Raw genomic sequence first — 26,184 nt, forward strand, 5'->3', positions numbered from 1 at the left:
GGGGAATGTTTTTTGCCAATACATAGTTTTATTGCTTTTAGCAATAAACACATTACGTGGTAATACTTTTAGTGCTCAAGCTACATGAAAATTCAAACATGTATATTTTTGATTTAAGTTGGTAAAATATTAAAACATAGAACTGCCTTTAACCAATATATGTTATAAAAAGTATGCTCAACCACACTTCATCTCCCCCCTTTCTTTCCCCAATCTCTCCAACTAGGCCACATAGATATATATAAGATATCATAAATGGAAAAAATCAGCCCAACACTGTTTCAGACAAATAATCTTTATTCTATCTGTTAATGGAATGAGCAAATTTAACATGCAATCATATGACTATTAATGTTAATTAAGTTTAATTAAGACTATTAATTAACTTGAATATAATAAACAAAATAAAGTTAGAAAAATAAAATAACACATAGAACTGCAGGATGTCAATCCCCAAACACAGTAATACTGTACTGTACTGTTATGTTTTTATATACCAAACACTACAGTTACAGCAGTCCCATAAACCCTCAAAATGGCACCTAACAGGGAGAGGGTTACCTTTCAAACAAAACCAGTGTCAGAAAATTCAAAGAAAAAAAAAATAGAGTTATTTAACTTGGGAAGTAACATGTAATTCAGTGATCCCCAACCAGTGGCTCGTGAGCAACATGTTGCTCACCAACCCCTTGGATGTTGCTCTCAGTGGCCTCAAACCAGTTAGTTATTTTTGAATTCCTTACTTGGTTGCAAGTTTTGGGTGAATAAAATCAAGATTTACTACAAAGCCTCCTGTAAGGAGATAGGGTGCATAGAGGCTACCTAATAGCCAATCTTAGCCCTTATTTGGCACCTCCATGAACGTTTATGGTGCTTGTGTTGCACTCCAAGTCTTTTTACATTTGACTGTGGCTCACGAGTAAGAAAGGTTGGGGACCCCTGGTGTAACTGAACAGTGCACTTAATCCTTACACACATTACTCCTCATGCACATTTTGTTCTTTCAGACCTAAGCCACAAATCAGTGGGACCCTGAACTGCCATCAGTGGAGTGCAGGAAGGTTAATCACACAGGAGAATGTGTCAGCAATCCATCCATTTTCCCAGGGTAGGACACCCCAATATATATCTAAAGCCACAGGGGCACAGTCAAGAACTAACTAAACCCATAGTGACATAGTGAATCATTGCCTGTGTGGTTAGCCACAGCAAAGTCACCTTTGGGCACCCCAGAATCTTTTGTATGCAAGAGGTAAACTAAGAAAGTTGCAAGTTCAATGATGCTGGCATTCTGGGATAAAAAATTGCAGCCTTGGGAAGAAACATAGCATTTGCCAATTTACATTAACTAAGGCAGGGCAAGCACATAAGCACTACAGACAGATTTAACAACCACTGGTACTTGTGCACAACAGAACTATTACCTACTGTTACGTTAAGTACTTTGTACTTATTGCTAGAGCTTGACACTAATGGGCTTCAATACAAATTATGTTGCTATCAACAGCTGTCAGCTAAAAGTATCTTCCAGAGTGTTTGGTTGAAAGGGCACCACAGGGCCCCTATAGATGTGTTGCCATGAGATGGTCAAGCAGAGTGGCTCTTTTTACGTGATTTCACTTTTCCGGTGCATTTTCATACACCCAAATATATACAAAAGCCAAAAACAATCAATGATATGTCCAGATAACCTTAGTTAAAATGTTGTCATGTCACCTTGCATTCAATTATATACCAGCATTTTGTCATAAAGACGTTGCCTTTGTCATAAAGACTTTGCCTTCCACAAAGCCTTTAAGTATTTTGTCATTAAGATCTTGCCATACTGAGTATACAACAGTGTGTTTTTATGCATGCATTTTACCTTTACTTCATCATTAGACCCAAGGAAAGCATAATTTTTCCTCCTTAGATACACAGTAAAACCTCACCTAGGGCATACAGACCAGTTCTTGAACCCCAGGCCATAAAAAGGATATTAATGATCTTTAAAAACTGCAGCAATACACAATTATAGTGATAAAACTTGGAATAAGTGCACTCTTAGGATAGACTGTCAAAGTTGGGTTTATTTGATCTGGAAAAGAAAGTGCATATAACGAATCCTCATAGCTTTTTACAAATACTTAACAAGACATTATAGTTTTAGGATAGTCAGTTTCACCTGATGCAATACAGAAGGTTTTTTTAATAGTGAGAATACTCTGTCCGGTGATGTTGTGGTGGCAAATTCCTTTAAGATCTGAGAGAGCATGGATGTCTTTGGATAGACACAATTTCTAGCACTAAAGGAGATGTGCACAGCTGTAATGAAGATTTTTTCACTCTGGGCATTTTTTAAACCTTATTTTGTTACTATTAGGAGTTATTATTATGTTACTATTAGGAGTCACAACAAATAAAGTTTTAAAACTCCAGGACTGGACCACTGTAACCCTGAGATAGGGTTAGTTGACGCCACTCTAATTTTAACCATAATATAATCCAATGGATAAGGGGTTAAATGCTCAGTGTACTTAAGATGATCCTATGACCAAGTGCCCTTTAAAGATTGAAATGCATAAAGCACAATATTTTTTGTTTAATCAGAAGTAATCCTTTTTCAGTCAGCCTGCAAAGCTCTGGAATAACATCTCTTCTCAAAGCTCTATTTACGATAAACTGTTTTTAACACAGTCCAGTAACACAGGCCCTTAAGGCATTTTAGGAGCCAAATCAGATGACCCACTGAAAAGATAAGCAGCAATCAGAAAGCAATGGGCATGAGGTCCTCCATTCTGACGCATACACAAGATTTTGAGGTGAAAGCATCCACAAAATGGCACCTGCCTGCATGCTGTTTGTGAATTTCAAGATTAAATTAAACTACATTTAAAATAATTTATATAGTTAAAGTATAGCGATAAGAGGACTTAGAATTTTGAGAATTCCGGTTTAATACAACAAATTAGGCACTGTTTTTTAAAACAATTTGCTAGGTGCAAGTTCACTGAAGTAATCATTTAATACACATATATTACAGCATAGTGTTGCAGCTTACAAAACACACATTCACAGCTAAGGCTGATGCCTACAAACAGATCCATTGCGTCAGTCCCTGTGCAACCACACTACAAATTTTTACTGAAAAAAAACTGGCAGCCCCATATGATTATCAGCCTCCCCGGATTCTCCTGTTTGTATTTTACCCCGACCATATCTCAGAGTTCTACATAAACCCTCTCCTATTTCTCACTGCTGGTAATAATTAAACCAGAAGCGTGACACAACTAAAGGTAGTAAACATGCTCCAGATAAGTGTAAGTGCCACTCAGGCCAGGGCTCTCTGAGAAGTTGGTGAGATAAACACGCTCATAAGCCCACGTAAAGTAAATATGGCAAATACTTCAATTGCAATAATAGGCACAATGCTAAGGAATATAAGTAAAATGAGGCGCGAACATTCCTTTGTTTACGCATCGAACGTCAAATCAGAACCGATCGGCCTATAGAGACCGCGAGTAATAAAAACCCCTCTTGGTTATTCCTAATGTTTTGCTTTGGGCTTTACTGGTTCCCTAACAACAACCCATTAGTTCACTATCATACGCAGCTATGTGTGTGTGAGTAACATGCCTCCGTTGTCTTATTGATAAAGTTTAGTAAGCGAGAAAAAAAAAAATAATAATAAACAACGTGTGCGTGTGTTGTGATTGGTTAGATAGCCTGCCTTGTGTCAGCAAGGGGGAGTGAGGATAGGGGCGGGGCCACGCGTGTGTGTATGGCTCCCTGAGAGTGTGCCATGTAAATGGCCTGAGACAACAGGCACCGAGTCCAGGGCTGAGCATCAGCTGAGAACAATATATTGGAACACTTCAAGGATGAGGCCTAGTTCTAGTGTCCCGAAATTCCTTACCAAAATCTGGGCTTTGGTAGAGGATCCGATAAACAAGGATTACATCACCTGGAGTCAGGCAAGGATGGGGTGAAAGAAGCAGAGATGGGTGGGATGGGGACCAAACACAGCGGAGTCATAGCTGCCATAGGTATTCTTCCAATACTGGCTTATTGTTGGTTACTTTTGACCTAAGTAGGCCTATGGGCCACACAAACTGTTAATATTTTGAATACTGTTAAAATATTTTGGAGTCTGGGTGTAATCCTCTGATCTGACCATGCTTGACCACTTAATGTACTGGAACAGGCAGCCTATGGTGCAACAGCACATAGCATATCTGTTCCTGTTTACAGTGTGCTGGTTAAATTAGGCAAATTGGTAACAGAAAATGTTTGTTATAGGTTAGAATTTTTTAATTATGGTGCTTATGGTAAGCAGTTTTGCATTCTAACTTCTTACCTTCTGTAAGTCAAAAAAAAAATGGTGTCCCTGACTGTCAAGTATGGGGCAAAGCAGAATGTATTTAAAAGGATTGTAAGAAAGGGTTATACCCCCAGCTGTCCTGGGCTGGAGGTGCTGTGTCCCAGCCTACCTATTGGTCCAAATAAAGGAGAAAAATAGCCCAAAATACTAAGAGGCAACCCCCAAACAAAATTGTCAGAATTATTTGAATATTTTGCTAGTTCTAGGTGTATTAGACTGATTTTGCTTATTAAAGATAAGCACTAAAGTATTTATAGGCCCTTCTTCATCATGGTTCACTTAATTTCCACAGTAGGCATAAACCATATATATATTTTTGAACCCTAAATGAATGTCTTAACAATTACCTACAGTGTTACTCAGTGCTACTTAAAGGAGAAGGAAAGGCAAAGTCACTTGGGGGTGCCAAAATGTTAGGCACCCCCATGTGACTTTAATCGCTTACCTTGTACCCCGGGCTGAAGCCCCTGTTCGGAGAAAACAGCACCAGCCGGGGGTACCTGTAGTGGAGCATTTCCTGCTTCCTTTTTCTAAAATGCCAGAGGTCGACGCATGTGCTGTAGAGTGAAAAGCCGGCTTTTCACTCTACTGCGCATGCGCGCGCACGAGATAGAGGAAGAAGGAAGCGCTGCAGCTACCCTGGGCTGGTGCTGTTCTCTCCGAACAGGGGCACCAGCCCGGGGTAAAAGGTAGGCGATTTAAGTCACTCGGGGGTGCCTAACATTTTGGCACCCCCAAGTGACTTTGCCTTTCTTTCTCCTTTAAATGCCTATATCAACTGTATGTTCAGATTCCTTATGGAGAATGTTGTTCATTAATTCATTTACATTACTCCCAAAAACCCATGTCATCATTAAACTAAATAAAAGTCACCCCCATTCAAAACCACTTTTAAATTAAGCTAGTCATACACCTAAAAGTTCCACTTGTCTGTCAAGGTCACCAGATAAGCAGATCTTTCCCTGATATGCTCACCTTCAGCTGGGTGGTATCAGGTTGATCCGATGCCTGACAATCGGATCACAGTGATGTTAAATGCAGGCCGTTGGGACAAGAAGCGCATCAATGAGCCAACGCAGTCCTTGTCCCAGTTATATAGTTTATGAAATGTTATGTAGTTTTGTGTGAAGAGCATTTGGAAAATCTAAAAGTATTTGCAAAATCTAACTAGAATGTAACAATTGCAAAAGCAGCATTGGAGTCAGAGGCCCTCTAGGTTTTCTTGTACTACAACTACCAAATGACCTCCAACAATTCTTGCAGTGTATCACAAAAAGTGTGTCCCTCAAAAATCTGCTGTTTACTACTCAAGGAGTTAATCTCACAGCACATAATTATAAATGTTATCACAGCAAACCCTCAAGTAACTTCAATTTTTGCAGATCTATAATTACAAGGATGAGCCAATTTGCCCATTTTAAATACTGGGATTATGCCAGCTTTTCTCTAGCCAGTTCCCATTGGGAAAAAGTTGGACAGCATTGTTCTGCATAACCTTTCTCTAAGATATGCTACATAGTGCGGGTCAGAATAGGAATTTGTGAATCTAATAATGTTTTGTGTTACAGGATGGAAATAGCTTTATTGTGGTGGATGAAGAATGCTTTGCAAAAGACATCTTGCCAAAGCATTTTAAACATAGCAACATGGCTAGCTTTGTTCGGCAGCTCAATTGGTGTAAGTATCTTATTTACCAGTCTTATTATGACCCTATCACATTTAAAGATATATTTAATCTTTTATTTGTAGAGCCCTAGCCTATATAATCAATAAATCTAGTGTTTATACTGAATAATCTCGTATGGAATAATATGGAATATTATAGAACCTTAAGGTTGGATTGGCTTAATAGAATTTATTAATATTATTGCTCAATGCCTGCTAAACTGACGCAGGCAAAAAAAAAAATTGGCATAGAAAGTTTCTATGATGTATGTCCAATTTCTTTAGTTCTTTAGTTACATCAAACAAAGAACTATCATTAATATGCTAGTATTAGAGTAATTAAATCAATCGGTTAGGAAGCAGTGTAAAAGAGATGCCTGTAATGTCGAAGCTTGTACTGATGTAGAAGTAAATAAATGCTTTGTTTGACAACAAAATTCCTGATTTGTTGAAGAAAAATTAGTTATTTCCACAAGATCGGACTATTTAAAGGGAAATTAAAATCATGTTTTTGTTTTGTTTTTAGATGGCTTTCATAAAGTTGTAAATGATGAACCTGGTGTTGTTAAGCAAGAAAAATATTGTTCGGGCAGATATCAGCATGCATTTTTCAAGCGTGGCCATGAAGACCTGCTTACTAAGATTAAAAGGAAGGTAACATATTTTCATATGTACATATATATATCAATAATATACCATTTTGTACAAAAATAAATTTAAAAACCTGTTTGAAAAAAAAAACCCAGTAAAAAGTTTTGAATGCAATTTTCTAACAATGCTTTTTACACAAATCTTTTCATTTGCAAAGACAGATTTTATGGTCAAAAGTTTATAGTTAACAAATTATTTGAAATTGCCAGGTACCTGTTCCTCGAATTGATGAAGGTAAAAATGTGCCAGATGATAATCACAAGATATTGGCATTCCTCCATCAGTTGCAGGGAAGGCAGGATGTAATTGAGTCTACTGTGGAATCTTTGAAAAGGTAAAGGGTTAAAAACATATATATATTTTTTTCTAAATTAATAGTTCCAACTTTAATTTACAATGTGTGTAAACTGTGGATTATTTTATGCCCCGTTGTTTAAACTGTTGAAACACAGAAGCGGTGACCTTCCTGTCACTTAGTATATTGCATTCCAAATTGTGCAATTATTCTTCCATGACCTACCAAGCTCCACCCTTTGTGCCACTTATTACTACAGGTGCAGTCCTGTGTTTGGATTGGTAATGATAAAGGATTAAAGTAGATTTTACTGCATCATTGGCATGACACAAAGGGTGGAGCTTGGTAGGTCATGGAAGAAGAATAACCCAATTACTGTGCTGTATGTTGCGCTTAGTACTCGTGTTAAGCAATAAGAATCTAAAATCGCTTAAAATGGACTGAATGTTGCAAAAAGAAATTTAGCAGTAAAATCTGGTATTGTTCAATTTAAAGTGTTGAACATTATTGTGCATTTTTTTTATTTCTATTTTAATGTGTTAACAGGTTTATTAGCCAGAAAATAAATTTATATTTTATACAAATACTTCTTTGTAAAAGATGAGAACCCCTTGCAGAAGGTTTACTAGAAAAAGTTTTTGTTTATATTTTCATTAGCTGGATAACTGTAAATAAAATATTCTTTTAAAAAAACTAACTTTGCTCTTATTAATCAGGGAAAACAAATCACTGTGGAAAGAGGTCCTAGAGTTGAGGCAGAAACAATTCCAAAATCCTCCAGACTATGAATCAGTAAGTTCTGGATTTATTATTTTCAATGTGCAGTCTGGTCTTCTACATTAGCAATGATCTGGGATACAGGTATATGGCCTTATAGCTCCTATTGGCTACATTTAGCAGATATAACATGGTTCAGAAAAAACTATTATAGTTCACAGCAGATATTCTGTAGTATAAATCTGTTCTGCTCATTTTAATCCTCAGTTCCAGTGCCCCTCTCAGCAGCCTGTATCTTGCACTACCATACACTGTTTCTTGCAACATAAGTTTGATTAACCTTACTTTTCTCTTGCTTGCTGTCTTTGTTTCTGATTTGGCTAAATTAATTTTAAATTGTTTAGGATGCTATTCTAAGCACTTAATTTACATTAATTATTTTTATTACGTTTCAAAGCTATAAAACTGAAATAATATGTATGTATGTACTCATGAAAGACATAAAAGATTATGTGAGGTGAAGGTGGTGCTGTTGTTAAAAGTTAACATATTTGCAGCATATAACCACCTTAAAGGAGAAGGAAAGGCAAAATCTATTAAGCACACTATTAAAAAGTACTACTATTGCTGTGTAAAAACACTATATTCCTGGCTTGCCTAATGAAAGAATTACAGAGATACACATACTAGAACTTACATGCTTGTTTCAGTGAACGGCGCCGCCATCTTGTCCAGCGTGTGTCTATGGGCTGAAAAGCACAAGCAAGCTCCCTGCTTCTGTCACAAAGTTTCTGCAGCTCCACAAACCCCCCTGCTCCTCCCACAAACCCCCCTGCTCCTCCCACAAACCCCCCCCAGCTCCACAAACCCTCGCTCCTGCCACAAACAATCGCTGCTTGCAGCACCTGCCCGCCCCCCCCTTCCCCCTCCTGCTTGTCAGAGAACTCGGCAACGATGCGTCGCCATGGCAACCGGACGCTTCTGCCCTCTGCCGCATGCGCCGCCTGCAGTAACAAGTCCTTAAGTCTTGGGGGAAGTGATGAATTATGGGAATCTTCTCTACCCAGCTCAGCGTTTTTTTTCTCTGTTTGGCTTCTGATCTTCTGAACGGGAGAAATATGGGGAGACTTAAGGGCACTATTGAGAGAACTGAAGGTATGCCTGCAGCTTGGGATTAACTCTTTATTAGCCTTTCCTTCTCCTTTAATTGGTGTTCAGCTTAATAGAAAAATACTTGATCTACATTAGTAGAACTTACTTTGTATGTTTTCCTTAAATGCCAATGCAGAATGGTAACTTAGAAACTACTGGCAGAGGAGGAGCTACATTTTTCTAGAGGAGCAGGACACGTGTGTTTGTTGTGTCTTTGCCCACCTTCAGCCAACTAGAAAGCAGCATTAAAGTAGTCACATGGGCAAGCATGTGTGCAAAAGTTCCTGACACGTGGCTGCATGGAGGAAGCAATTATGTAGGTGGTGTAAGCCAGGAGCATAACCCCTCTGTGAGAAGGTCTTCATCTCATGAGTGTTAGGGGTCAGGCAAGGTAAATGGTGAATATCTTTGCCACTTTCTATTTCTGCTAATGGATGTACGTTACAAATAGGTTCCAAATAACACCTTGAATCAAAAGCAGTCTAATCTATCAAGGTGAACTACCTCTTCAGTAGCCTAGAATAGCACCAAGTGATTTTTACATTTATATTTTAAGGTTAACATATCCATTAAGATGTGACTATTTTGCTGACCCATGAATAAATGTGTCTGGTATAATCCAGAAAGGTATTATGAAGTGGTTTCCAGCTAGATAGTACACATAACCATCTTTTCACTTTTTTTGGATTTAGGTTGCACCATCTCAGTCTTATGATAGAATGTCAGCACACGAGTAAGTACTGCTTTTAGAACCTTAACATTAGGTTTTTTCTTCCAGCAATTGGATGCTTCGATTGAATGACTAGAGCAGTAGCTTGCTTTAACAGGAGCTAGGGTGATTTCTTAAAAGAAGAATAATTCCTTCCCATGCATTTGTTTTAAGCTCTGTGCAACAGTAGTTTGTATTTAGGTTTTTTATTCTTTCATAGAATTTACTGCCTTTGAGTTAATTGAATTTTTTTATTAATCTAAATATTTTTTAGGCCACTTATGATTGATAATACTGGAAACTACAATCAATTATCAGTTCCCAAAAGTCCACAGAACACAGAACAGGTACTATTAACAAACCTTTTTCTCAAGGAAAAATAGATGGAAAAATACATGAAATACATTTTTAATGCTATTTAAGGAAAATTTACACAAATAAAATATATCTAAATATATCCCTTCCACCTAAATACATTACTGCTTATCTATAGGGCAAAGCTTGAAAAGGTGATCTGGTTTATGCTTGACTTCCGGGTTAATCTGAAAGTTAATTTGCTGCATTCTTTAGAGCCTAGTAAGACCGCCCTGTCAGTAATTTATGGGTTTTTCAGCAATGGTTCTGGAAGAGGGATAGGAAATAAAGCATTTATACTTTCTAGATAAGACTCTGCTTTTAGGAATGAATTGCTATCTTAACTTGCATGGAGAAAGGAATGAAGGATGGGTGGGGGGAGAAGCCAAGAAGTGTACTACAAAAGTTGGGAGAGAGCATAAAAACCACTTATACTATTGATATTTTGCTATGATGTATTTGCTAATTAAAGTATTTAGAGAGGATATTTTGAATGTGAAAAAAAATGTTACAGTTCCTTTTAAATGTATTTAATTTCATTTTTGAGTTAGTCCATTTCACTTTACCGGCTTTGTTACAAAGCCTTTTGTAATGTGAAAAAATTGTGTTACAGTTCCTTTACATGTATTTAATGTAGTTAATTTCGTTTTTGAATTAGTCCTTTTTACTTTCTACTTCTCTGAAGGCAGTACAGTAAGTTTAAACTGATTTCCTTTCATATTAATAGAACTGCTTATCTGTCATATATTAGAATAAAAGAAAAATACATTTTCAATGACCACCTTTGTTACAAAGCCTTTGTCAAAAATTCTGATGGTTCCTCAGAAGTCCTGTTTGATCTTCTTTTTTCATTGTTATTAATATGTATCCAGGTATTATAAAGCTATAGCTATGTGTCTATATCTGTATAGAAGAACATGAAAGATTGGAGACACACGATTGGAGACACACCCCCATATGTAATAATAGGCACTAAGTTTGCCCAGGAGCATTAACTTGTAGCTGCTCCTGGGCAAACTTAGTGCCTTTTATTACATATGGGGGTGTGTCTTTAATCTTTTATGTGCTTCTGCCTTTTATTACCTACGGTGGTATTCATTTCATAATCCCTGATACCTGGTACAGGTATGGGATATGTTATCCAGAATGCTCGGGACCTGGGGTCTTCCAGATAAGGGATCTTTCTGTAGCTTAGATCTCCATGCTTTAGGTTTACTAAAAAAATCATTTAAACATTAAATAAACCCAATGGGATTGTTTTGCTTCCAATAAAATTAATTATATCTTAGTTAGGATCAAGTACAAGGTACTGTTTGAATATCTAGTATAAATAAATCTAAAGCAACAGGACTTGTTAGGTAATCATTGAAGACATTTCACTACTCATCCGAGCAGCTTCTTCAGTTCATCTGACTGGTATGGGAAGTCCTCAGCATATATACTGAGGTGTAAAAGAGGTCATTCATGTTAAAGTAGAGAAACCATCCCTAAACAGAGGCGGGGGATTTCGACACCATCAGTCTGCTACATACAATGCTGTTCTAACATCTGTTACCCCGGCAGTTTCAGAACTTTTCACACACACATCCATTCATGCAACAAGTAACACCTGTTTTGAAGAGTGAAAGGATTACTAAAGTATCATGCAAAAGTAACTCCACAGCATTCACACCTCTGTAACTCTTCAGAGAGGTAACATCTGAAACTCACAAAGTGCCATTGTGATTGGATTAGTGGAAGAGTATATATGCTGAGGACCAGGGGCGGGCCAAGCCAACCGGGCACCCTAGGAAACCCGGTCGGCCACCTCGCCCCTGCACCCTTCCCCCCTCGCGTTTCAGCGCGCATGCGCAGTTCTGGGAGGGGCGGCGGCTACGCGATAGTTCATTGCCCCCACTGCGTATTGACAAGCGGCGGGGGCAATGAAAAAGGAGCTAGGGGTAGGCAGGAGAGGCTCCTGTCTGCCACCCCCCAGTCGTTGCGCCCTAGGCAGCTGCCTCTTCTGCCTACCCCTAGTTCCGTCCCTGCTGAGGACTTCCCATACCAGTCAGTTGAACTGAAGAAGCTGCTCGGATGAGTAGTGAAACATCTTCAATGATTACCTAACAAGTCTAGTTGCTTTAGATTTATTTATACTAGATATACCATGACCTGGATGAATGACGTACTGTTTGAATATTACAGAGAAAAAGCAAATAATTTCTAAAAATTAGAATAACTTGTTTAAAATTGAGTCTATGGGAGATGGCCTTTCCGTAATTTGGAACTTTCTGGATAAAGGGTTTCTGGATAAATGATCCTATACATTTTTTTTTTTTTGTATATCCTTGTATATTAGAAATATTCCTGTGATGCAATTTGTATGTCTTTTAATGTAGTTTCTGGTTTGATAGGTGTTTGACAACACAGCTTCATGGTCTGTTAATGGGGATGTAACCAGGGGCACCAAAAGGACCTATTCAATGAGAGAGGACCCTTTGGAGAGTTCCGCTGAGGAATCTAGTGGCCAGTTAATGAGTGTAACAATGTAAGTTTCACCACTGTTTCTTGTATTAAAAATGTAATTTAAAAAAATATTGTCCCAGTAAATTACATTTAAGAGTATTGTTGATTCAGCAATAAACTGTTTCCTAACATTGTAGTGAACAGCCTCTAACTTCCAAAATAGGCCTGTGACACATGGGGCAGATTTTGGTTGTTTTATCCTGATAACATAGAACATACAGGCTATGATTATATGGCAAAACAGTAAAATTGCAATAACTAGATTATAACAAACAAGCTTGGTTGTTTAAAAGGTACTATCAACTGCTGTAATATTTGTCAGTTTACATTACAGACATATCGGACATAAATGACAGACAGACATAATTGTTGAATGCTTGAAGGCCAATTGATGTAATTTCTTCTTCATTGTATATAATACATATTTTCTTTATTCCAACATAAGCAGTAAATGGGAACAAGTTTATTAACTTGTTGCATAACAACTTTGTAACAAGTTGTTGAGAAGCCAACCAGAATATTGGATCTAGTGATCTCTAATGGCCCAGAACATATTGCAAATGTGCATGTGGTTGAACCCCTGGGTAATAGTGACCATAATGTTAATTCATTTGATGCTTGGTGCAGTGTTGTAAAACAGCAATCCGGAAGATAGAAAATGAGGAAGAGCATTGCGGCAGAGGCTAAAATTAAGCTCAAAAATTTTAGTATAAAGTATATAAATTTTTATATTAATAGTAAAAAGATGCAGGATGAGAGTGTGGCCCCATTGATTTATAGAAACAGTATGGTTACAACGGATACAGAAAAGGCGAATGTGCTAAACTAAACTTCACTGTACACAGTAGAGGAGCCAGAGTGCCAAGACGCACCAAATAGCTGCAGGCATTTGCATAGCAGCAGGATCTTGACAAACTAGCAATCTGGGCTGCTAAGTGGCAGATGAGATTTAATGTGGATAAATTTAAGGTCATGCACCTGGGATGTAAAAATATGCAAGCCACTTATACCCTTAACTAGGCAAATCCATAATGGAGAAGGACCTCTGAGTCCTTGTAGATAATAAACATGGCCGTAGCAAGCATTGCCAGGCAGCAGCTGCTAGGGAAAACAAGGTTTTGAGCTGTATTAAAAGGGGCATAGATTCACAGGAGGAGGGGGCAATTCTTCCCCTTTACAGAGACCAGCCCCATCTAGAATATGCTGTTCAGTTTTGGTCTCCAGTGCTCAAACGGGACATTATTGAATTAGAGAAGGTCCAGAGAAGGGCAAATAAGCTGATAAAGGTTATAGAAAGTCTCAGTTAAGTAGAAAGACTGGCTAGTTAGGGTTGTTTACACTAGAGAAGAGGTACTTAAGAGGTGATATGATAAACTATGTCTAAAAATACAAAGGGATCATATAATAATCTCTCTACAGGGTTATGGTTGACAGTTCTTAGTACAAGTTGATTCAAGGACTGGCCTGATCTACCATCTTGGAGTCAGGAAGGAATTTTCCCCCATCTGCTGCAAATTAAAGAGGCTTCAGATGGGGTTTTTTTTGCTCTCCTTTGGATCAACTAGCAGTTAGGCAGGTTATATATAGGCATTAAGGTTGAACTTAATAGACATATGTCTTTTTTTGAACTTACTATATTACTCTGTTACAATGTAGACCCGAAGTGTATGAGAGTTATCAAGCTGCCGACTCTGATCATAAACCAGATACATCCTCAAGCGAAAGTGAGGACATTGGCAATGAAGATACTGCACCAGAACTTAGCCCAGTGTTACCTGGACGGTATGTATTGAGTTTCGTAATACCTGTATTTATGCTTTTCAGGAAAAAACGGTGTCCTTCATATTACTTTCTCTCTCTCTCTATATTATATTCTATATATGTGTGTGTGTGTGTGTGTGTGTGTGTGTGTATATATATATATATATATATATATAACTCATGGGACTTAAATTATGTAATGGTGTAAGTCAACGTTTCAAAGGTTTATTGTAGATGGAAGCTAATGTTTTGCTGGAACACCAGCCTTTCTCATAGTTACAGAATGAAGTAAAAAGCGTGCATGACAATAAAAAGTACATGACAGGAATACAGCAAGTGACCTAAGAGATTTGTGAGATTACCTGTTAGTCACCTGAATTCTATTAGTTCTCAGGATCACTTGAAAAGAAAAAATCTAAATGAAAGTTGGTATGACCAATTAGTCACTAATTATGCGTTCAGTAGGCATTAATACTACAGGGGGCAGTAACTTTTTTTCACAATTTTTTTTTTTTTTTTTGTACAAAAATACAGTTTTGTCACTGGAAAAAACACTTTTTTTTTTTTTTTTTTTAAACAATTCTTTTATTGAGCATTACAAAATATATTTTACATATATGACATAATGACTGTATTACAACATGCTTGTTTTCATTAAAGTAAAAGATATAAATAAAAAATAACAGTTCAACTTAACATAGATGGTGTTGTGTTTCTTGTTGTTTCTAAGGTGTGCCAGAGTTTGATTGTCAAGTATTGGTTTGGATTGGGGAGGGGCTTCAGAAATACAGTTTAACCCTTAGTTTCTGTGTTTACCTTGTATAGAGGGTCTAGACTACATCTGGGTCTGGGTCTATCCAGGGTTCCCAAACCTTATAGAATTTATCCGGACAGCCTTGGGCTAAGAATTTGCTGCCCACTAGGTGTGTTTCCTGCAACATTATAATTTGGGGTTTATTTCTACGGATAAAGTCTAGGACCAGTCTTCTCTTGATAGCATTCCCTAGTCCCCTTACATTCCATGAGAGAATTTTAATTGTAGCCATGTTTGTTTTGTGTTTTTAAAGTGGTATTGTTTTTTTTTCTCTACCTTATGTTCCTTTGTAATAAAATGTGCACCATCACAACTTAATACATTTAACCATAACATCCCATCCCCTTCCCTTTCCCACCCCACCCACTCTGTAAACTGCAGTAGAGTGAGTTTGCTCCCATAATTGAAAAAAGTATCAAACTTGTTAGGGGTTAGTGTCGTCATTGAGTCCGGTTGTGGACTGCCTGTTGCGTGCTCTGCTTGTTTCCTCCAACCTCTGGGAGGGGGGATATTGTTGTGCTGCTGCTCTTGTTATAAGTCCTCTGATGGTTTCCTGGGGTTTTTGTCTTTTTTGTCCCTTTTTTGTATAGTTGTAGTTAAGTCCCGATAACATGGGTCTTTATATGATAGGAACTGTAGTATTGTGGTAGTCCCTCTTTTCCCTCAGTGTTCTTCCAAAGGTGGGCGTGTTGTTCTTTATTCATTCCCGTCGTGGTGAGTTGTGTGGTCTTTCCTCTAGCCATCTTATTGCCTCTTCTGGGGAAGTGAAGAAATGTGCTTTGCCATTATCTGTGATTCTGAGGCGTGCAGGGAATAACATGGCATATGGAATTTGTTTCAGTCTCAGTTGTTTCTTTGCTTCTGTGTATTTAGCTCTTTGTTTGCGTACTTCTGATGAGAAGTCTGGGTATATTGATATCCTTTGATTTTCAAATGTAAGTTCCCCAGCTTTCCTTGCCTCGGCTAGTGCAGTGTCTCTGTCTCTGTAATTGAGGTGACCTGCTATCAAGGGTCTTGGAGGTGCACCTGGTGGTGGTGGTCTGCCAGGAACTCTGTGCGCCCTTTCCACTATAAAGGCAGGTGAGAAGGTTGCCTGGCTGAACACTCTTGTCAGCCATTGTTCTACAAATTTCTCTGCTGCGTTGCCTTCAGCTCTTTCTGGTAAACCCAGTATGCGAATATTATTTCTCCTTAGCCTGTTTTCCAGGTCATCAGCCTTTGATTCTAGTATGGCTATTTGTTTCTCTGTTGTGGTGACTTTGCCTGTGAGAGGTGCTGTGGAGTCCTCCAGCTCACTAATTCTCCTTTCTGTTTCCCCAGTTCTTTCTCTGAGCTTTTGAACATGTTTCAGTATTGCAAAGTCTGTTTTCAGCTCATCTATTTTGCCCACTAGTGCTGTGTGGTTTGTTGTAATTGTGTTTAGTACTTCAGCTAGTGTTGGCTTTGTAGGAGGTGCTGGTGGTATTAGTGCTGCTGCTGTGGCGCCATCACCTGCTGCTGTTTGTTGTTTGTGTGCAGCATGGGGTATAGGAGACATACCTCTGGGGGAGCGTTGTGGCAGGGGTTCCCTTGCGTATTGCGCCAGCTTTCTGACAGCCGCCTCGCTTGTCGCAGCGGTGTCTGGGGTGCGGGCGGGCTGACTTCCCTGTAGCGTGTCCGCGTCTGTATTTTTTCACCATCTAGAGGGTGCGGGTTGTTCCGGTGGTGCTTGTGGTCTCGGGTGGCCAGGCTGAGGCAGGTATAGTACTGTGTGGGTTCAGTATTTTGTGCCCCCAAACGGAGCTCTGCTAATGCGCGTCCTACTCGGTGCTCATGCAGGCCACGCCCCCCCAAAACACTTTTTTCATGATTTATTGTGTGAAAAAAACTGCAAGAAATCCAAAAAAAAAAAAATATGCCATCTAAAAGCTGTTGAGCTCATGTAGAAGATCTTTCTTAGCTTCGTGGGTTTTGCGTTCATTTGTGCGACAATACGAAAAAGCCACCGTTTTCACATTTTTTCGGCATCTTTTTAGCAGTCTTTAGTAAAGGAACACCAGGGGCCAGATTTATCAAAATGTGAGTTTAGCGTTTAAAACATAAAAACTCACCCACGTTCTGTTCATTCCAGTGGGATTTTTAGAAGCAATATTTATCTATGGGTGAAAATTAGAGTTCGTCATTTGATAAATACACTTCAAAAAATCCCATAGAATAAACAGAACATGGGTGAGTTTTTATGTAATAAGCTCTAAACTCAAATTTTCAGAAATATTGGCCCCTGGTAGCAGTAGTTATCCTCTAAAAACGGCACGCTTGGTATACTTTGATGACATTAGCAAAACATTTAAGTTTATGCAGAAAAAAGTATAACTTTAATGTTATTTATTAACCTAAGGGGCTCATTTACTAATCGATTTTTAATTTTAAACTCTATTCGAATTTTTTTTAAAAAAGTCGCAGAAAAAATGTTCGGCAACTTTTCCGAAATCCGAATTTGACGTTTCGCCAGTTAAAACTTGCCGAGTTCATGTAGTAGTCAATGTCAAAGGTCCCTTTTCTTGAAGTTCTTTCTTTAGTCTCAAAACTTTCGCTGGGTTTTGTCAGGCAGTTGAAAACTTTTTCAAATTGTCGCAGTGACAATTCAATAGTTGTGATTTTCACAGCGACAGTTTGAAAAAGTCTACTACTTTTCTTGCTGCAACTTTTTTTTTAAAGTAAATATTAGACATTTGGGAAAACAATATAAGTCGAATTTGACAGTAAAAAAAATTAGAAATGATGGAGTTTTAGTAAATCTGCTCCTAAGTGTGCATGAATAATTGTGCTTTCTATATCTCTTTAAGCATAGTAATTGGAGGGCTTTTTTCACCTTTTCCCTGCCTGCACTATTATTTATGTAAAGCAGCCAGAGCTGTTAAAATTTTAAAAGTAACAGGTATTTTTATCTTCCATTAATTAGCATCAAGACATTTAACAGGGATAAAAAAACAAAAAGAAGAAGAAACGGAGATCATCATGAGTATGTAAGTACATTGTTCAAAATAAAATTTTCTGATTCTGATAGCATCACCTTTGCCTATATATAGGTTACTTATCAGACTTATTAGAAGTGATACAGTGCCATATAATACGTTGATGCTTTAAAATCACAATGATGACTTGATGACAATAACATCACTTCACTGAACTTTGTTACAGGGTTCTGAAAGCAGTATGCCAGCAATGACTGTATATTCTAGAGCGATATACTTATTATTAACCATATTTTTTTTATAACCTTTTCATGTAGTTAAATATGTTTAGCAGAATTGCCTCTGCTAAAACACACATAGAGACAATCATCAGTAAATGATCAGCATTGTCTATTTTAGTAACCATGACAAATAGCTGCTATAAGTAGCTCCTTGTGTCTTCTCCCTAAGAGCGAAGACACATGGGGAGATTAGGCAGCGCAACTTTTTTTAATCCGCGGTTTGCGCTGTGCGGATTAGTTGCACCTACTAAACGCTGCTTGTGTCTTTTCCAAAGGCTGATGCCCCACTATGTGAGTTAGTTGTTTGCGACAGATCTCTATCGCAGGAGACTAAACACTCCAAAATGCCTTTCCACCAGCAACAATAGGAGCTGCCTGTGGAAAGGCATTTGCATCGCTTTAGTTTTCAGAAGCCACGCAAAGTTGCCTGCAGGAGGAAACTTTGCAGGACTTCAGGAAACCAAAACGATGCAAAGACCTTTCCACTGGCGACTCCTGTTGTTGACAGTGGAAAGGCATTTCAGAGCAGTTAGTCGCCTGTGATAACAGAGATCTATGGCGGTTGACTAACTCGCTCCATGGGGCATCAGCCTAAAGGTAATGCAATAGTCTGATTTTAACTGATAGTCTCCTCCCCAACTGCATTGGGGCCTGCACTCCAAAGTCCCCTGGGACTCTGTAGTGGCTATGTAATTGAAGATTAGCCTAGTGAGGTTGATGACTGCCATCTTTGGCCTTGTCACATCCTGTTTTTGTCATTCTGGTGATCACCAGTCAGAATCATGTGCAGTGGAAACCAGAACCAGCTATGCTTCTGCTATGCATGCTTCTGCTTGACAGTGGATTCTGGACAGCCAGCAACGGGATGTCACATGGCCATAGGTGGTGAACCCCAACCCAGCTGTGCTACTTGCAGTTACAAACTGTAGGCACTGGGGATAGGGGAAAGGGACAGGAGGCCTTTTTGGAGCAGCTATCAGTTAAAAACTTTGTTAAAGGAGAACTACACCCTAAAAATGAATATGGCTAGAAATGCCTGCACTGCTGACTGCACCAGCTTAAAGTTTCGGCATCTCTATAGTAATAATGATATAGGTCATTACAGTTGTCACAGGAGATCCCCATCTTGGATTCTCTCGTGTCCCCCCCCCCCCCCCCAGTGTGCTCTGAGCAGCTATTGAGAAGCTAAGCTTAGGGGTTGTTACAAATTATCAAGCAGAAAATGATTATTCAGTTCTGATGCAAATGCCCTGGTTGAATTACTAATCAGCTTTTTACTGTTAAATTTATACTCTATATATGCAGTATATTTTGAGTCGGTCCCTTAGCTCAGTAACTGACAGCAGCACAGAGCATGTGTAGGGAAGTAGCAGAAAAGAAGATGGAGAGCTCCTGGGGCATCTTTGGGGGCACAAACCTTCCCAGCTGGTACAGAAACCCAAAACACAATGTACAACATTTCTGCCCTACTTCTTTAATTAGGCTTTAGTTCTCCTTTAACTGATTAGTTCTCCTTTAATATGTAGGCACTTTTAGGTCTGCGAATTCTATACAGCAATAATACAGTGGTTACTAAATTAGAATTATTGTTTGAAATAAATTGTTTAATATATTTTTTACATTTTGTTCTTTAGGAAGCATTGTATAATTATGGCTGCAGTGGATCAGAAGATGCAGAGGAAACTAAGCCCTCTTTTGCAGACTCTGGTAAAACATATTCACCATATATCTATTAGTAGTTATTATTAAGAAACCCACTAACCCCTCTATATAATAAGACACTAAATTTGTCCAGTAGCAGTAACCCATGGCAACCAATAAGATGTTGTAAATTCTTAACTGCTCATTGTTTGCTATGGGTTACTGCTCCTGGCAAATTTTGTGCCCTTTAAAACCCCCATTAGGGACCAATTTAACAAGGTAATAGATGAGAAAATAGTAATTTATTTTTCTGTATTTGAGTTAATCATGACTGCATTTTATTTATGGAAAAAGTGTTCACATTTTCACAGTTTTAAATCTGCAGTTTTTTGTGATTTAAATAAGACAAAGAACATTAATCATACCAGCTCAGATCTACTGAGATGCTGTGGGAACTGTGGCATATGTATAGTTCTGTTTTTTTTTCTGTAAAAAGTTGAGAATCAGTCTTTATATAACTCGAGAATGCAAGGAAAAGGATTGCAATTAGTGCAATTATTTTCTGCATCTTTACATGGTTGTAATAAACCTAGTGATGACTTTTCTTAAATAAGTGCAAAATTGCAGTGCAGAGTTTTTATTTAAAAAAAAAACTCAACTGCATAATTTTGTTTCTATAAATTTGCTCACTAATGTACTGAGTTTGCTTTTTTGTTTTACCCTAGTGTCAAAACTGAAAATTTAACTTGGCACTTCATTCATGTAATGTGTCAAATTAAATGCCCGTAAGATACATATTAAAGTCTGTACCACATACAACTCAGCCAGAAACATTTTCATAAATTAACTATTTTTAGGCTTGGCTAGTGTTTTTCTATGTAATGGATTGTGAGAATTGTTTTAGTGATTCTTTTTTATTTTATTTTTTTAAGGATTTTCAAAGAAATGCCATAAATCCTGCAAAGCCTCCTTTGTCAAGATTGATGATAGGCTAAGAAGAATGCATGAAGAAAATACTATGCTGACTAAAAGAATCATAGATTATGAGAATCAGTCTGTCCAGAAACTTTCTGAAATCTCAACAGTTTTGTCTACATTAGCCAATTTTATTATGATTTCAGGAAATGCACAAAAAACAATTCCTCCATCTTCTCTGACTGCAGACATGACTGGAACGCAGCAGTATGTGAGCCGGGGCTCCCAATGCCACCGTTCTGGTATGTGGTCTGCAATGGCAGATAACACTCGAGCCAAGAAACAACTACATCCTAAAACAGAAGATACAGATATGTAACATGCCATTAATTACCCTTATGGATTAAATGTATATATTCTTCTTTAAACTGCCTTGGAACTCCCAGTGTTCCTTACCACTGTATGAATTTAGTTTTTTTAAATTACTTGTTTGCGGAGAGTTTAGAAGCATGTATGCATTTATTGTTGGTTAATCCCTTACCACCCATCAGCCATTTAATTTGACATTTCAATGAGTTAGGACTTTAGTTAAGAGCCTCTCCTGATTATATGAAAGGGCAACTGTTTGCATGAGCCAGAAATCACCAGTAACTCTCAGAGTTTAGGTGTTTGGTGTGTGAGTTAGACCCCATTATTTGTTCATTAATTGTTTTTGCCTTTTCATTGTGTGACTTGTATACCTCCTAATATGGCTATTTTCTGTTTTGATAGATATAAGTTTTATGTGTTTATTTTTTCAAGAATTGCATAGTAATGTCTGTTTTCCCATACAATGTGAGATCTGGCTGTTTTACAAATGAAGGAATGTTTATGGAGGGACTTTCAATCTTGGTGATGATCCTGATTCCCAGAATCCCTTCAGAGATGACCTGGCAGGAGGCACTGCTAGTTACAGGCCCATACTAATTTTTTTGATGGAAGGATATTTAGTGAGTTCTTTCACTCTCTCTTATTTTCTTGCATCAATTATTTTTAAAACTTTTCTTGTGCAGATTTTTTAATTCCACCATCATATTTTATTCACAAAAATAAAAATCTTGCCCGCTTATTTAAAAAACAAAACATGATTTCTATATTGGTTTCAAGTCCAATAAACCATGCCATTGTTCATTTTAATTTATTTCTAGGATTATTTCTTGCTGAACGCAATCTGCAGATTCCATTAAGTTTTCCTTCGTGATCTGGAAGTACAGTACTTTTAAGCAACACTAATGGAGGCCTAGGCCAAATCTACTTATTCAGGCAGCAACTATAGATGAATACTGAGGTCAACTTTTTCAGCAAAAGTCTGTTTACTTAATCTGGAACCTACTGGGATATGTAATGTCCCTAAAACCACTGTGTTACCTTTTCATATTTCTATACTCTTTCTGCCAATTAATGTGGCACTTGCACTAATTCAGTGAGCAGACTATCCGTTATATAATTACTCACCCTTTAGTTTTGGCTGTTTCTTTTTTCTCAGTTACACCTCTTTGTCAGCACTGCAGATAATCTCTAAAAGATAATGGTGCCAATACTGTACTGATGGGCTTGGGTTAACAAGGTGATGTGATTTGCTTGGCTTTCACTGGACATCTCTTAGTACTGGAAGCAAAACATTTCTTAATTGTTTTTAAAGTTATCCCTGTTTATATAAAACTGATACTATAAAGAGGTTAAAAAAAACTAGTCGGCTTCATAATATAGATCCTGTTATAAATTGCCTTTGCATATTCACATCTGCTGTAAAGAAATAAATTAATGCTGTACTATACAGCATTCTTCTAAAAGCTATCAGCAAATAAGATTGCATTACAATAAATCACTCGATGCTTCCTTTAGTTAAACCTTATAAACGTACCTAACAGCTACAAGTTTGTGCCTTAGTAATGCCAAATGAATCCCCCTTTATAATAAAATAAAAATTCTAACTTTTAAATGCTTTTCAGTGAAAGTATAACTTATTGGAGTGGATTTAAAAAAAAAAACAAACCATAAAAATGGATTTTGTGTGAGGACTTTGTATGAATACACAATAGTCAAAGCATTACTCCTTGTCAGGGGCCTATAATCTGCACTTGATAAGGAACAACAAGTACTGAAGCGTGCACACGAGGAAAGGCTACAGGTATCTCAAAGGAAACTTTCTTTTTAGGAAATATCTTGTTTCATTAACATAATGAATTTCATTTATAAGAGACTTTTTTTTCTTATGTACAGAAATGTTATTTTCCACTTTTGTGTTTGCATTTTAGAGACATTGAATTTTAATTAGAATTTTGGGTGGGAAAAAATTCAGTTTTACTTAAAAATGCAATGTGGTCACCATAAGTTTTACCTGTTTTGCTATTAATGCATACCATGCATTTTTCTGGCTATGCTGTGGCGACAAAGGTAACAGGTTATTTTTGCAAGAAAGCTGCAGAGGCCTGTAAATTTTTCCTGCACAAGCTGACCTGGCTATGTCAGTTTTGTTAAGTCAGTGGTTTAATGAGCTGTTTGGAGCATAGCCCCTATTGGTTGAGATAAACGATAATAATCAGAAAACTCCATACATATTAAAGGGAGTTATCATTAATTATATAATGTGTTATACATTAACTCAACCAGCACCTTAAAATAACCCTAACCCATAAGAACAAAATTGGTGCTATTGTTGGAAGGGCCACTCATAAGTATGTCTAAGAAAATAAACTATATATATAAATTTTAATTAGAATCTTTGTATGAGCTGCAAACTCGGCTGAGTCTTTGACAAAATGATCATCGAGGCATGGAGATGTGTTGAACTGGAGGAAGGCTCCCTCTGTAAGACATATTTCTATAAGCAAATGCCATTACCAGATTTTACGGTTGATGAATGGTTGTTTGACACACAAGTATATTTTGATCCACTTTTGCACTGCGCATCTCTCCTATGTTTAAACTTTGGGGTTATGCCATCTTGTTTTGTAAGGATTACGACTCCTTTGGAGTACATGTTTATACATCACAATCTGATCTTATAACATTAACTAATACAGTCATTATTCTCATTGTTGGATTTAGTACATGATATTCAGTTCTAGAGTGTATATTTAAAAATTATCTCTCATCTAACATGTTGCATTACTGGAATTCAAAACATTTTTGGACTGTTTGTAGTGCACAGCAGTTCTATAATTTTGATACTGCATGAATTACTATATAAAGCTTGTACTTAAAATGTCAATATATATAGTTTGTCTTAAACATTCCATAAATGTGTGATAGTTTTGATGAGGGGTCCCTCCAGCAATAGCATTATCTTTGTTCTTATGGGTACGGTTATTTTAAGGTGCTGGTTGAGTTGATACATAATACAATACATAATAAATGGTAATTCTCTTTTTTTTTTTTTTTAATATGTATTTTTTTTTATTATTATGTTCTATATCAACCAATAGGGTTTATGCTCCAAACAGCTCTGTGTGGTATTATGCTGTATAAATAGATTTTTGGGCACTGGTTACAATTTATTTGAATATATTTGCTAACTGAACCTGCCATTTTTCTGTTGTAGTGTATTTTAAAAACTATTAACCTACTTACACACAAGCGTTTTAAAATGCCTTTAGGTGATAGGGTGACATTTGCTCAGCAAAATCCAACATGCGGTGCTCCACATATCCTCCTAGCCTGACTTCTGGAAAACCGGAAATCATTTGTTGCTGCTGTACGAATATGGTTTTTTAGCCTACCTTTTAATAGTTCTCCATCTTTGTCTAAATTCCTTCAGCTTAGGTTCCGAGAGAGTGGGTGTGTGGGCAGTGTTACTTCATAGGTGTAATTTACGTACGCTTTTCACTGCTTGCAGCTCTTACAGAAATTTAACCAAAGAAGTAACACTGCCCACAAGCCCCCTCTCTTGGAACATAAGCTGAAGGAATTTAGATGCCGATGGAGACAGACTTAAAAAAAAAAAACTTCCATACAGCGACAACAATTAACTTCCGGTTTTGACAGAAGTCGGGATGGAAGAAGATGTAGAGCACCACATGTTGGATTTAGTAGAGCAAATGTCGCCCTATCGCCTTATTTGAAATATAAAAAGCAAAGTTTTATCACAATATTTTTAATAAAGCATTGGAGATAATAAAATTTGTGCAGGATATGGTAATTATTGGAGCAAAGTAGAAAAGAATTTGTATGAAATGTAGTTTTACAGTTCCTTTAAGCATCTTTGTCTCCTGTCTAAATAAAAATCTACAATCTACCACCCACCACCCAGTGAAAAAACTCCTCTTCCATGGGCAGTGGGAGCACTCAACAAAATCTGCCACTTCACTTCCATTTGAATCGCCAAATATAAAAAAAAACACTACATGCAGCAAGCTCTGGTATTCAGCGAAAATGCAGAAGGAAGCATTTTTGATCGAATACCTGGGTTTGCAACATGTAATATGTTTTACATGCGGCAATTCAAAAGGAAGTAAAGAGGCAGGTATTGTCAGGCACTTTATCGCCCAATGGTGAGGAGATTTCTCGTTGGTGATGAAGCACCCCGTCTAACATTGCCCTTAAGGTTGCCCTATATTGTCCATGCTATGTTATGCTCTCCAACCCATCGACCCACAAGCCAAACAGTTGAAGAATGTACGAGTGGCTGCACATGTTATGGCTACCTTACTATAGTTCCAGCCATTTGTGCAGAACCCTCAAATGTTCTATCAAAACGTCCCTCTAAGATAAAATACCTGACCACATTTGGTTGCATGATTAAAAAAGCCAAATTACCTGACCTAATATAGGCATGTATGTCCTCAGTTGTTCTTTGCAACCAGAAGTCAAACAAAAAAGGAACAGTAAAGTAATTCTACTGAAAAATAAAATGCAGGGGTAACTGATGGCATTTCTATGCTCTCTGCATTCCTTTTGCAAAAAGGTCATGTATTTGTCCATTTTTGTGTTGTAGAATGTTAGTAATGTTACATAGAATATTTTGTTAAAAAATGTTTATTTTTGTTTAAAGGTTTTGCTTATATTTTGCTGTTTTTTCTTAAATAAAACATCTACAAATAATGGCTATTCTAGTGGTATCATTTTTGACAATAAGGAAACAATACACATGCCACTACATACAGAAGCATAATGTAAAGTTTGAGATCCAATGGCAGAAATGCATAAAGTAGTACACTCTGGAGTATACTGTAGAGCTTCCCCACCCTTGAACTTCAAGGCATGTTCTGCTGGTCTTGAAACTATTCCAACAGGTCAGTATGTACTTCTACCCCACCTGCATACTAATCTGCCCCAGCTTCATTTTGTGGGTGCTGTAATTTGAACCTGTAGCTTTATCCTGTTGATGTTTTGGGCTACAAAGTAGCATATCATCTAGCAACAGAGGTTG

At 37.5% G+C, this 26,184-nt stretch overlaps 1 protein-coding gene across 2 annotated transcripts; it reads left to right on the plus strand.

The window, feature by feature from the left end:
* The first annotated feature begins 3,762 nt into the window (after nt 1-3,762).
* On the plus strand, nt 3,763-25,850 carry hsf2.2 (heat shock factor 2, gene 2). Of its 2 annotated transcripts, none has more exons than NM_001097390.1 (12): nt 3,763-3,953; nt 5,929-6,037; nt 6,552-6,679; nt 6,886-7,010; nt 7,688-7,763; nt 9,533-9,573; nt 9,824-9,896; nt 12,297-12,430; nt 14,065-14,190; nt 17,925-17,988; nt 19,853-19,925; nt 20,792-21,950. In NM_001097390.1, the coding sequence occupies exons 1-12, from the start codon at nt 3,861-3,863 to the stop codon at nt 21,151-21,153; spliced, it is 1,404 nt and encodes a 467-aa protein (NP_001090859.1). In that variant the 5' UTR covers nt 3,763-3,860; the 3' UTR covers nt 21,154-21,950. The 2 variants fall into 2 exon arrangements, with proteins under 2 accessions (NP_001090859.1, XP_012818026.1); XM_012962572.3 differs by having other exon boundaries at nt 3,937-4,025; nt 20,792-25,850.
* The last annotated feature ends 334 nt before the right edge of the window (nt 25,851-26,184 follow it).

Source organism: Xenopus tropicalis, chromosome 5 (assembly GCF_000004195.4).
Source record: "Xenopus tropicalis strain Nigerian chromosome 5, UCB_Xtro_10.0, whole genome shotgun sequence".
Lineage (NCBI taxonomy): Eukaryota > Metazoa > Chordata > Amphibia > Anura > Pipidae > Xenopus > Xenopus tropicalis.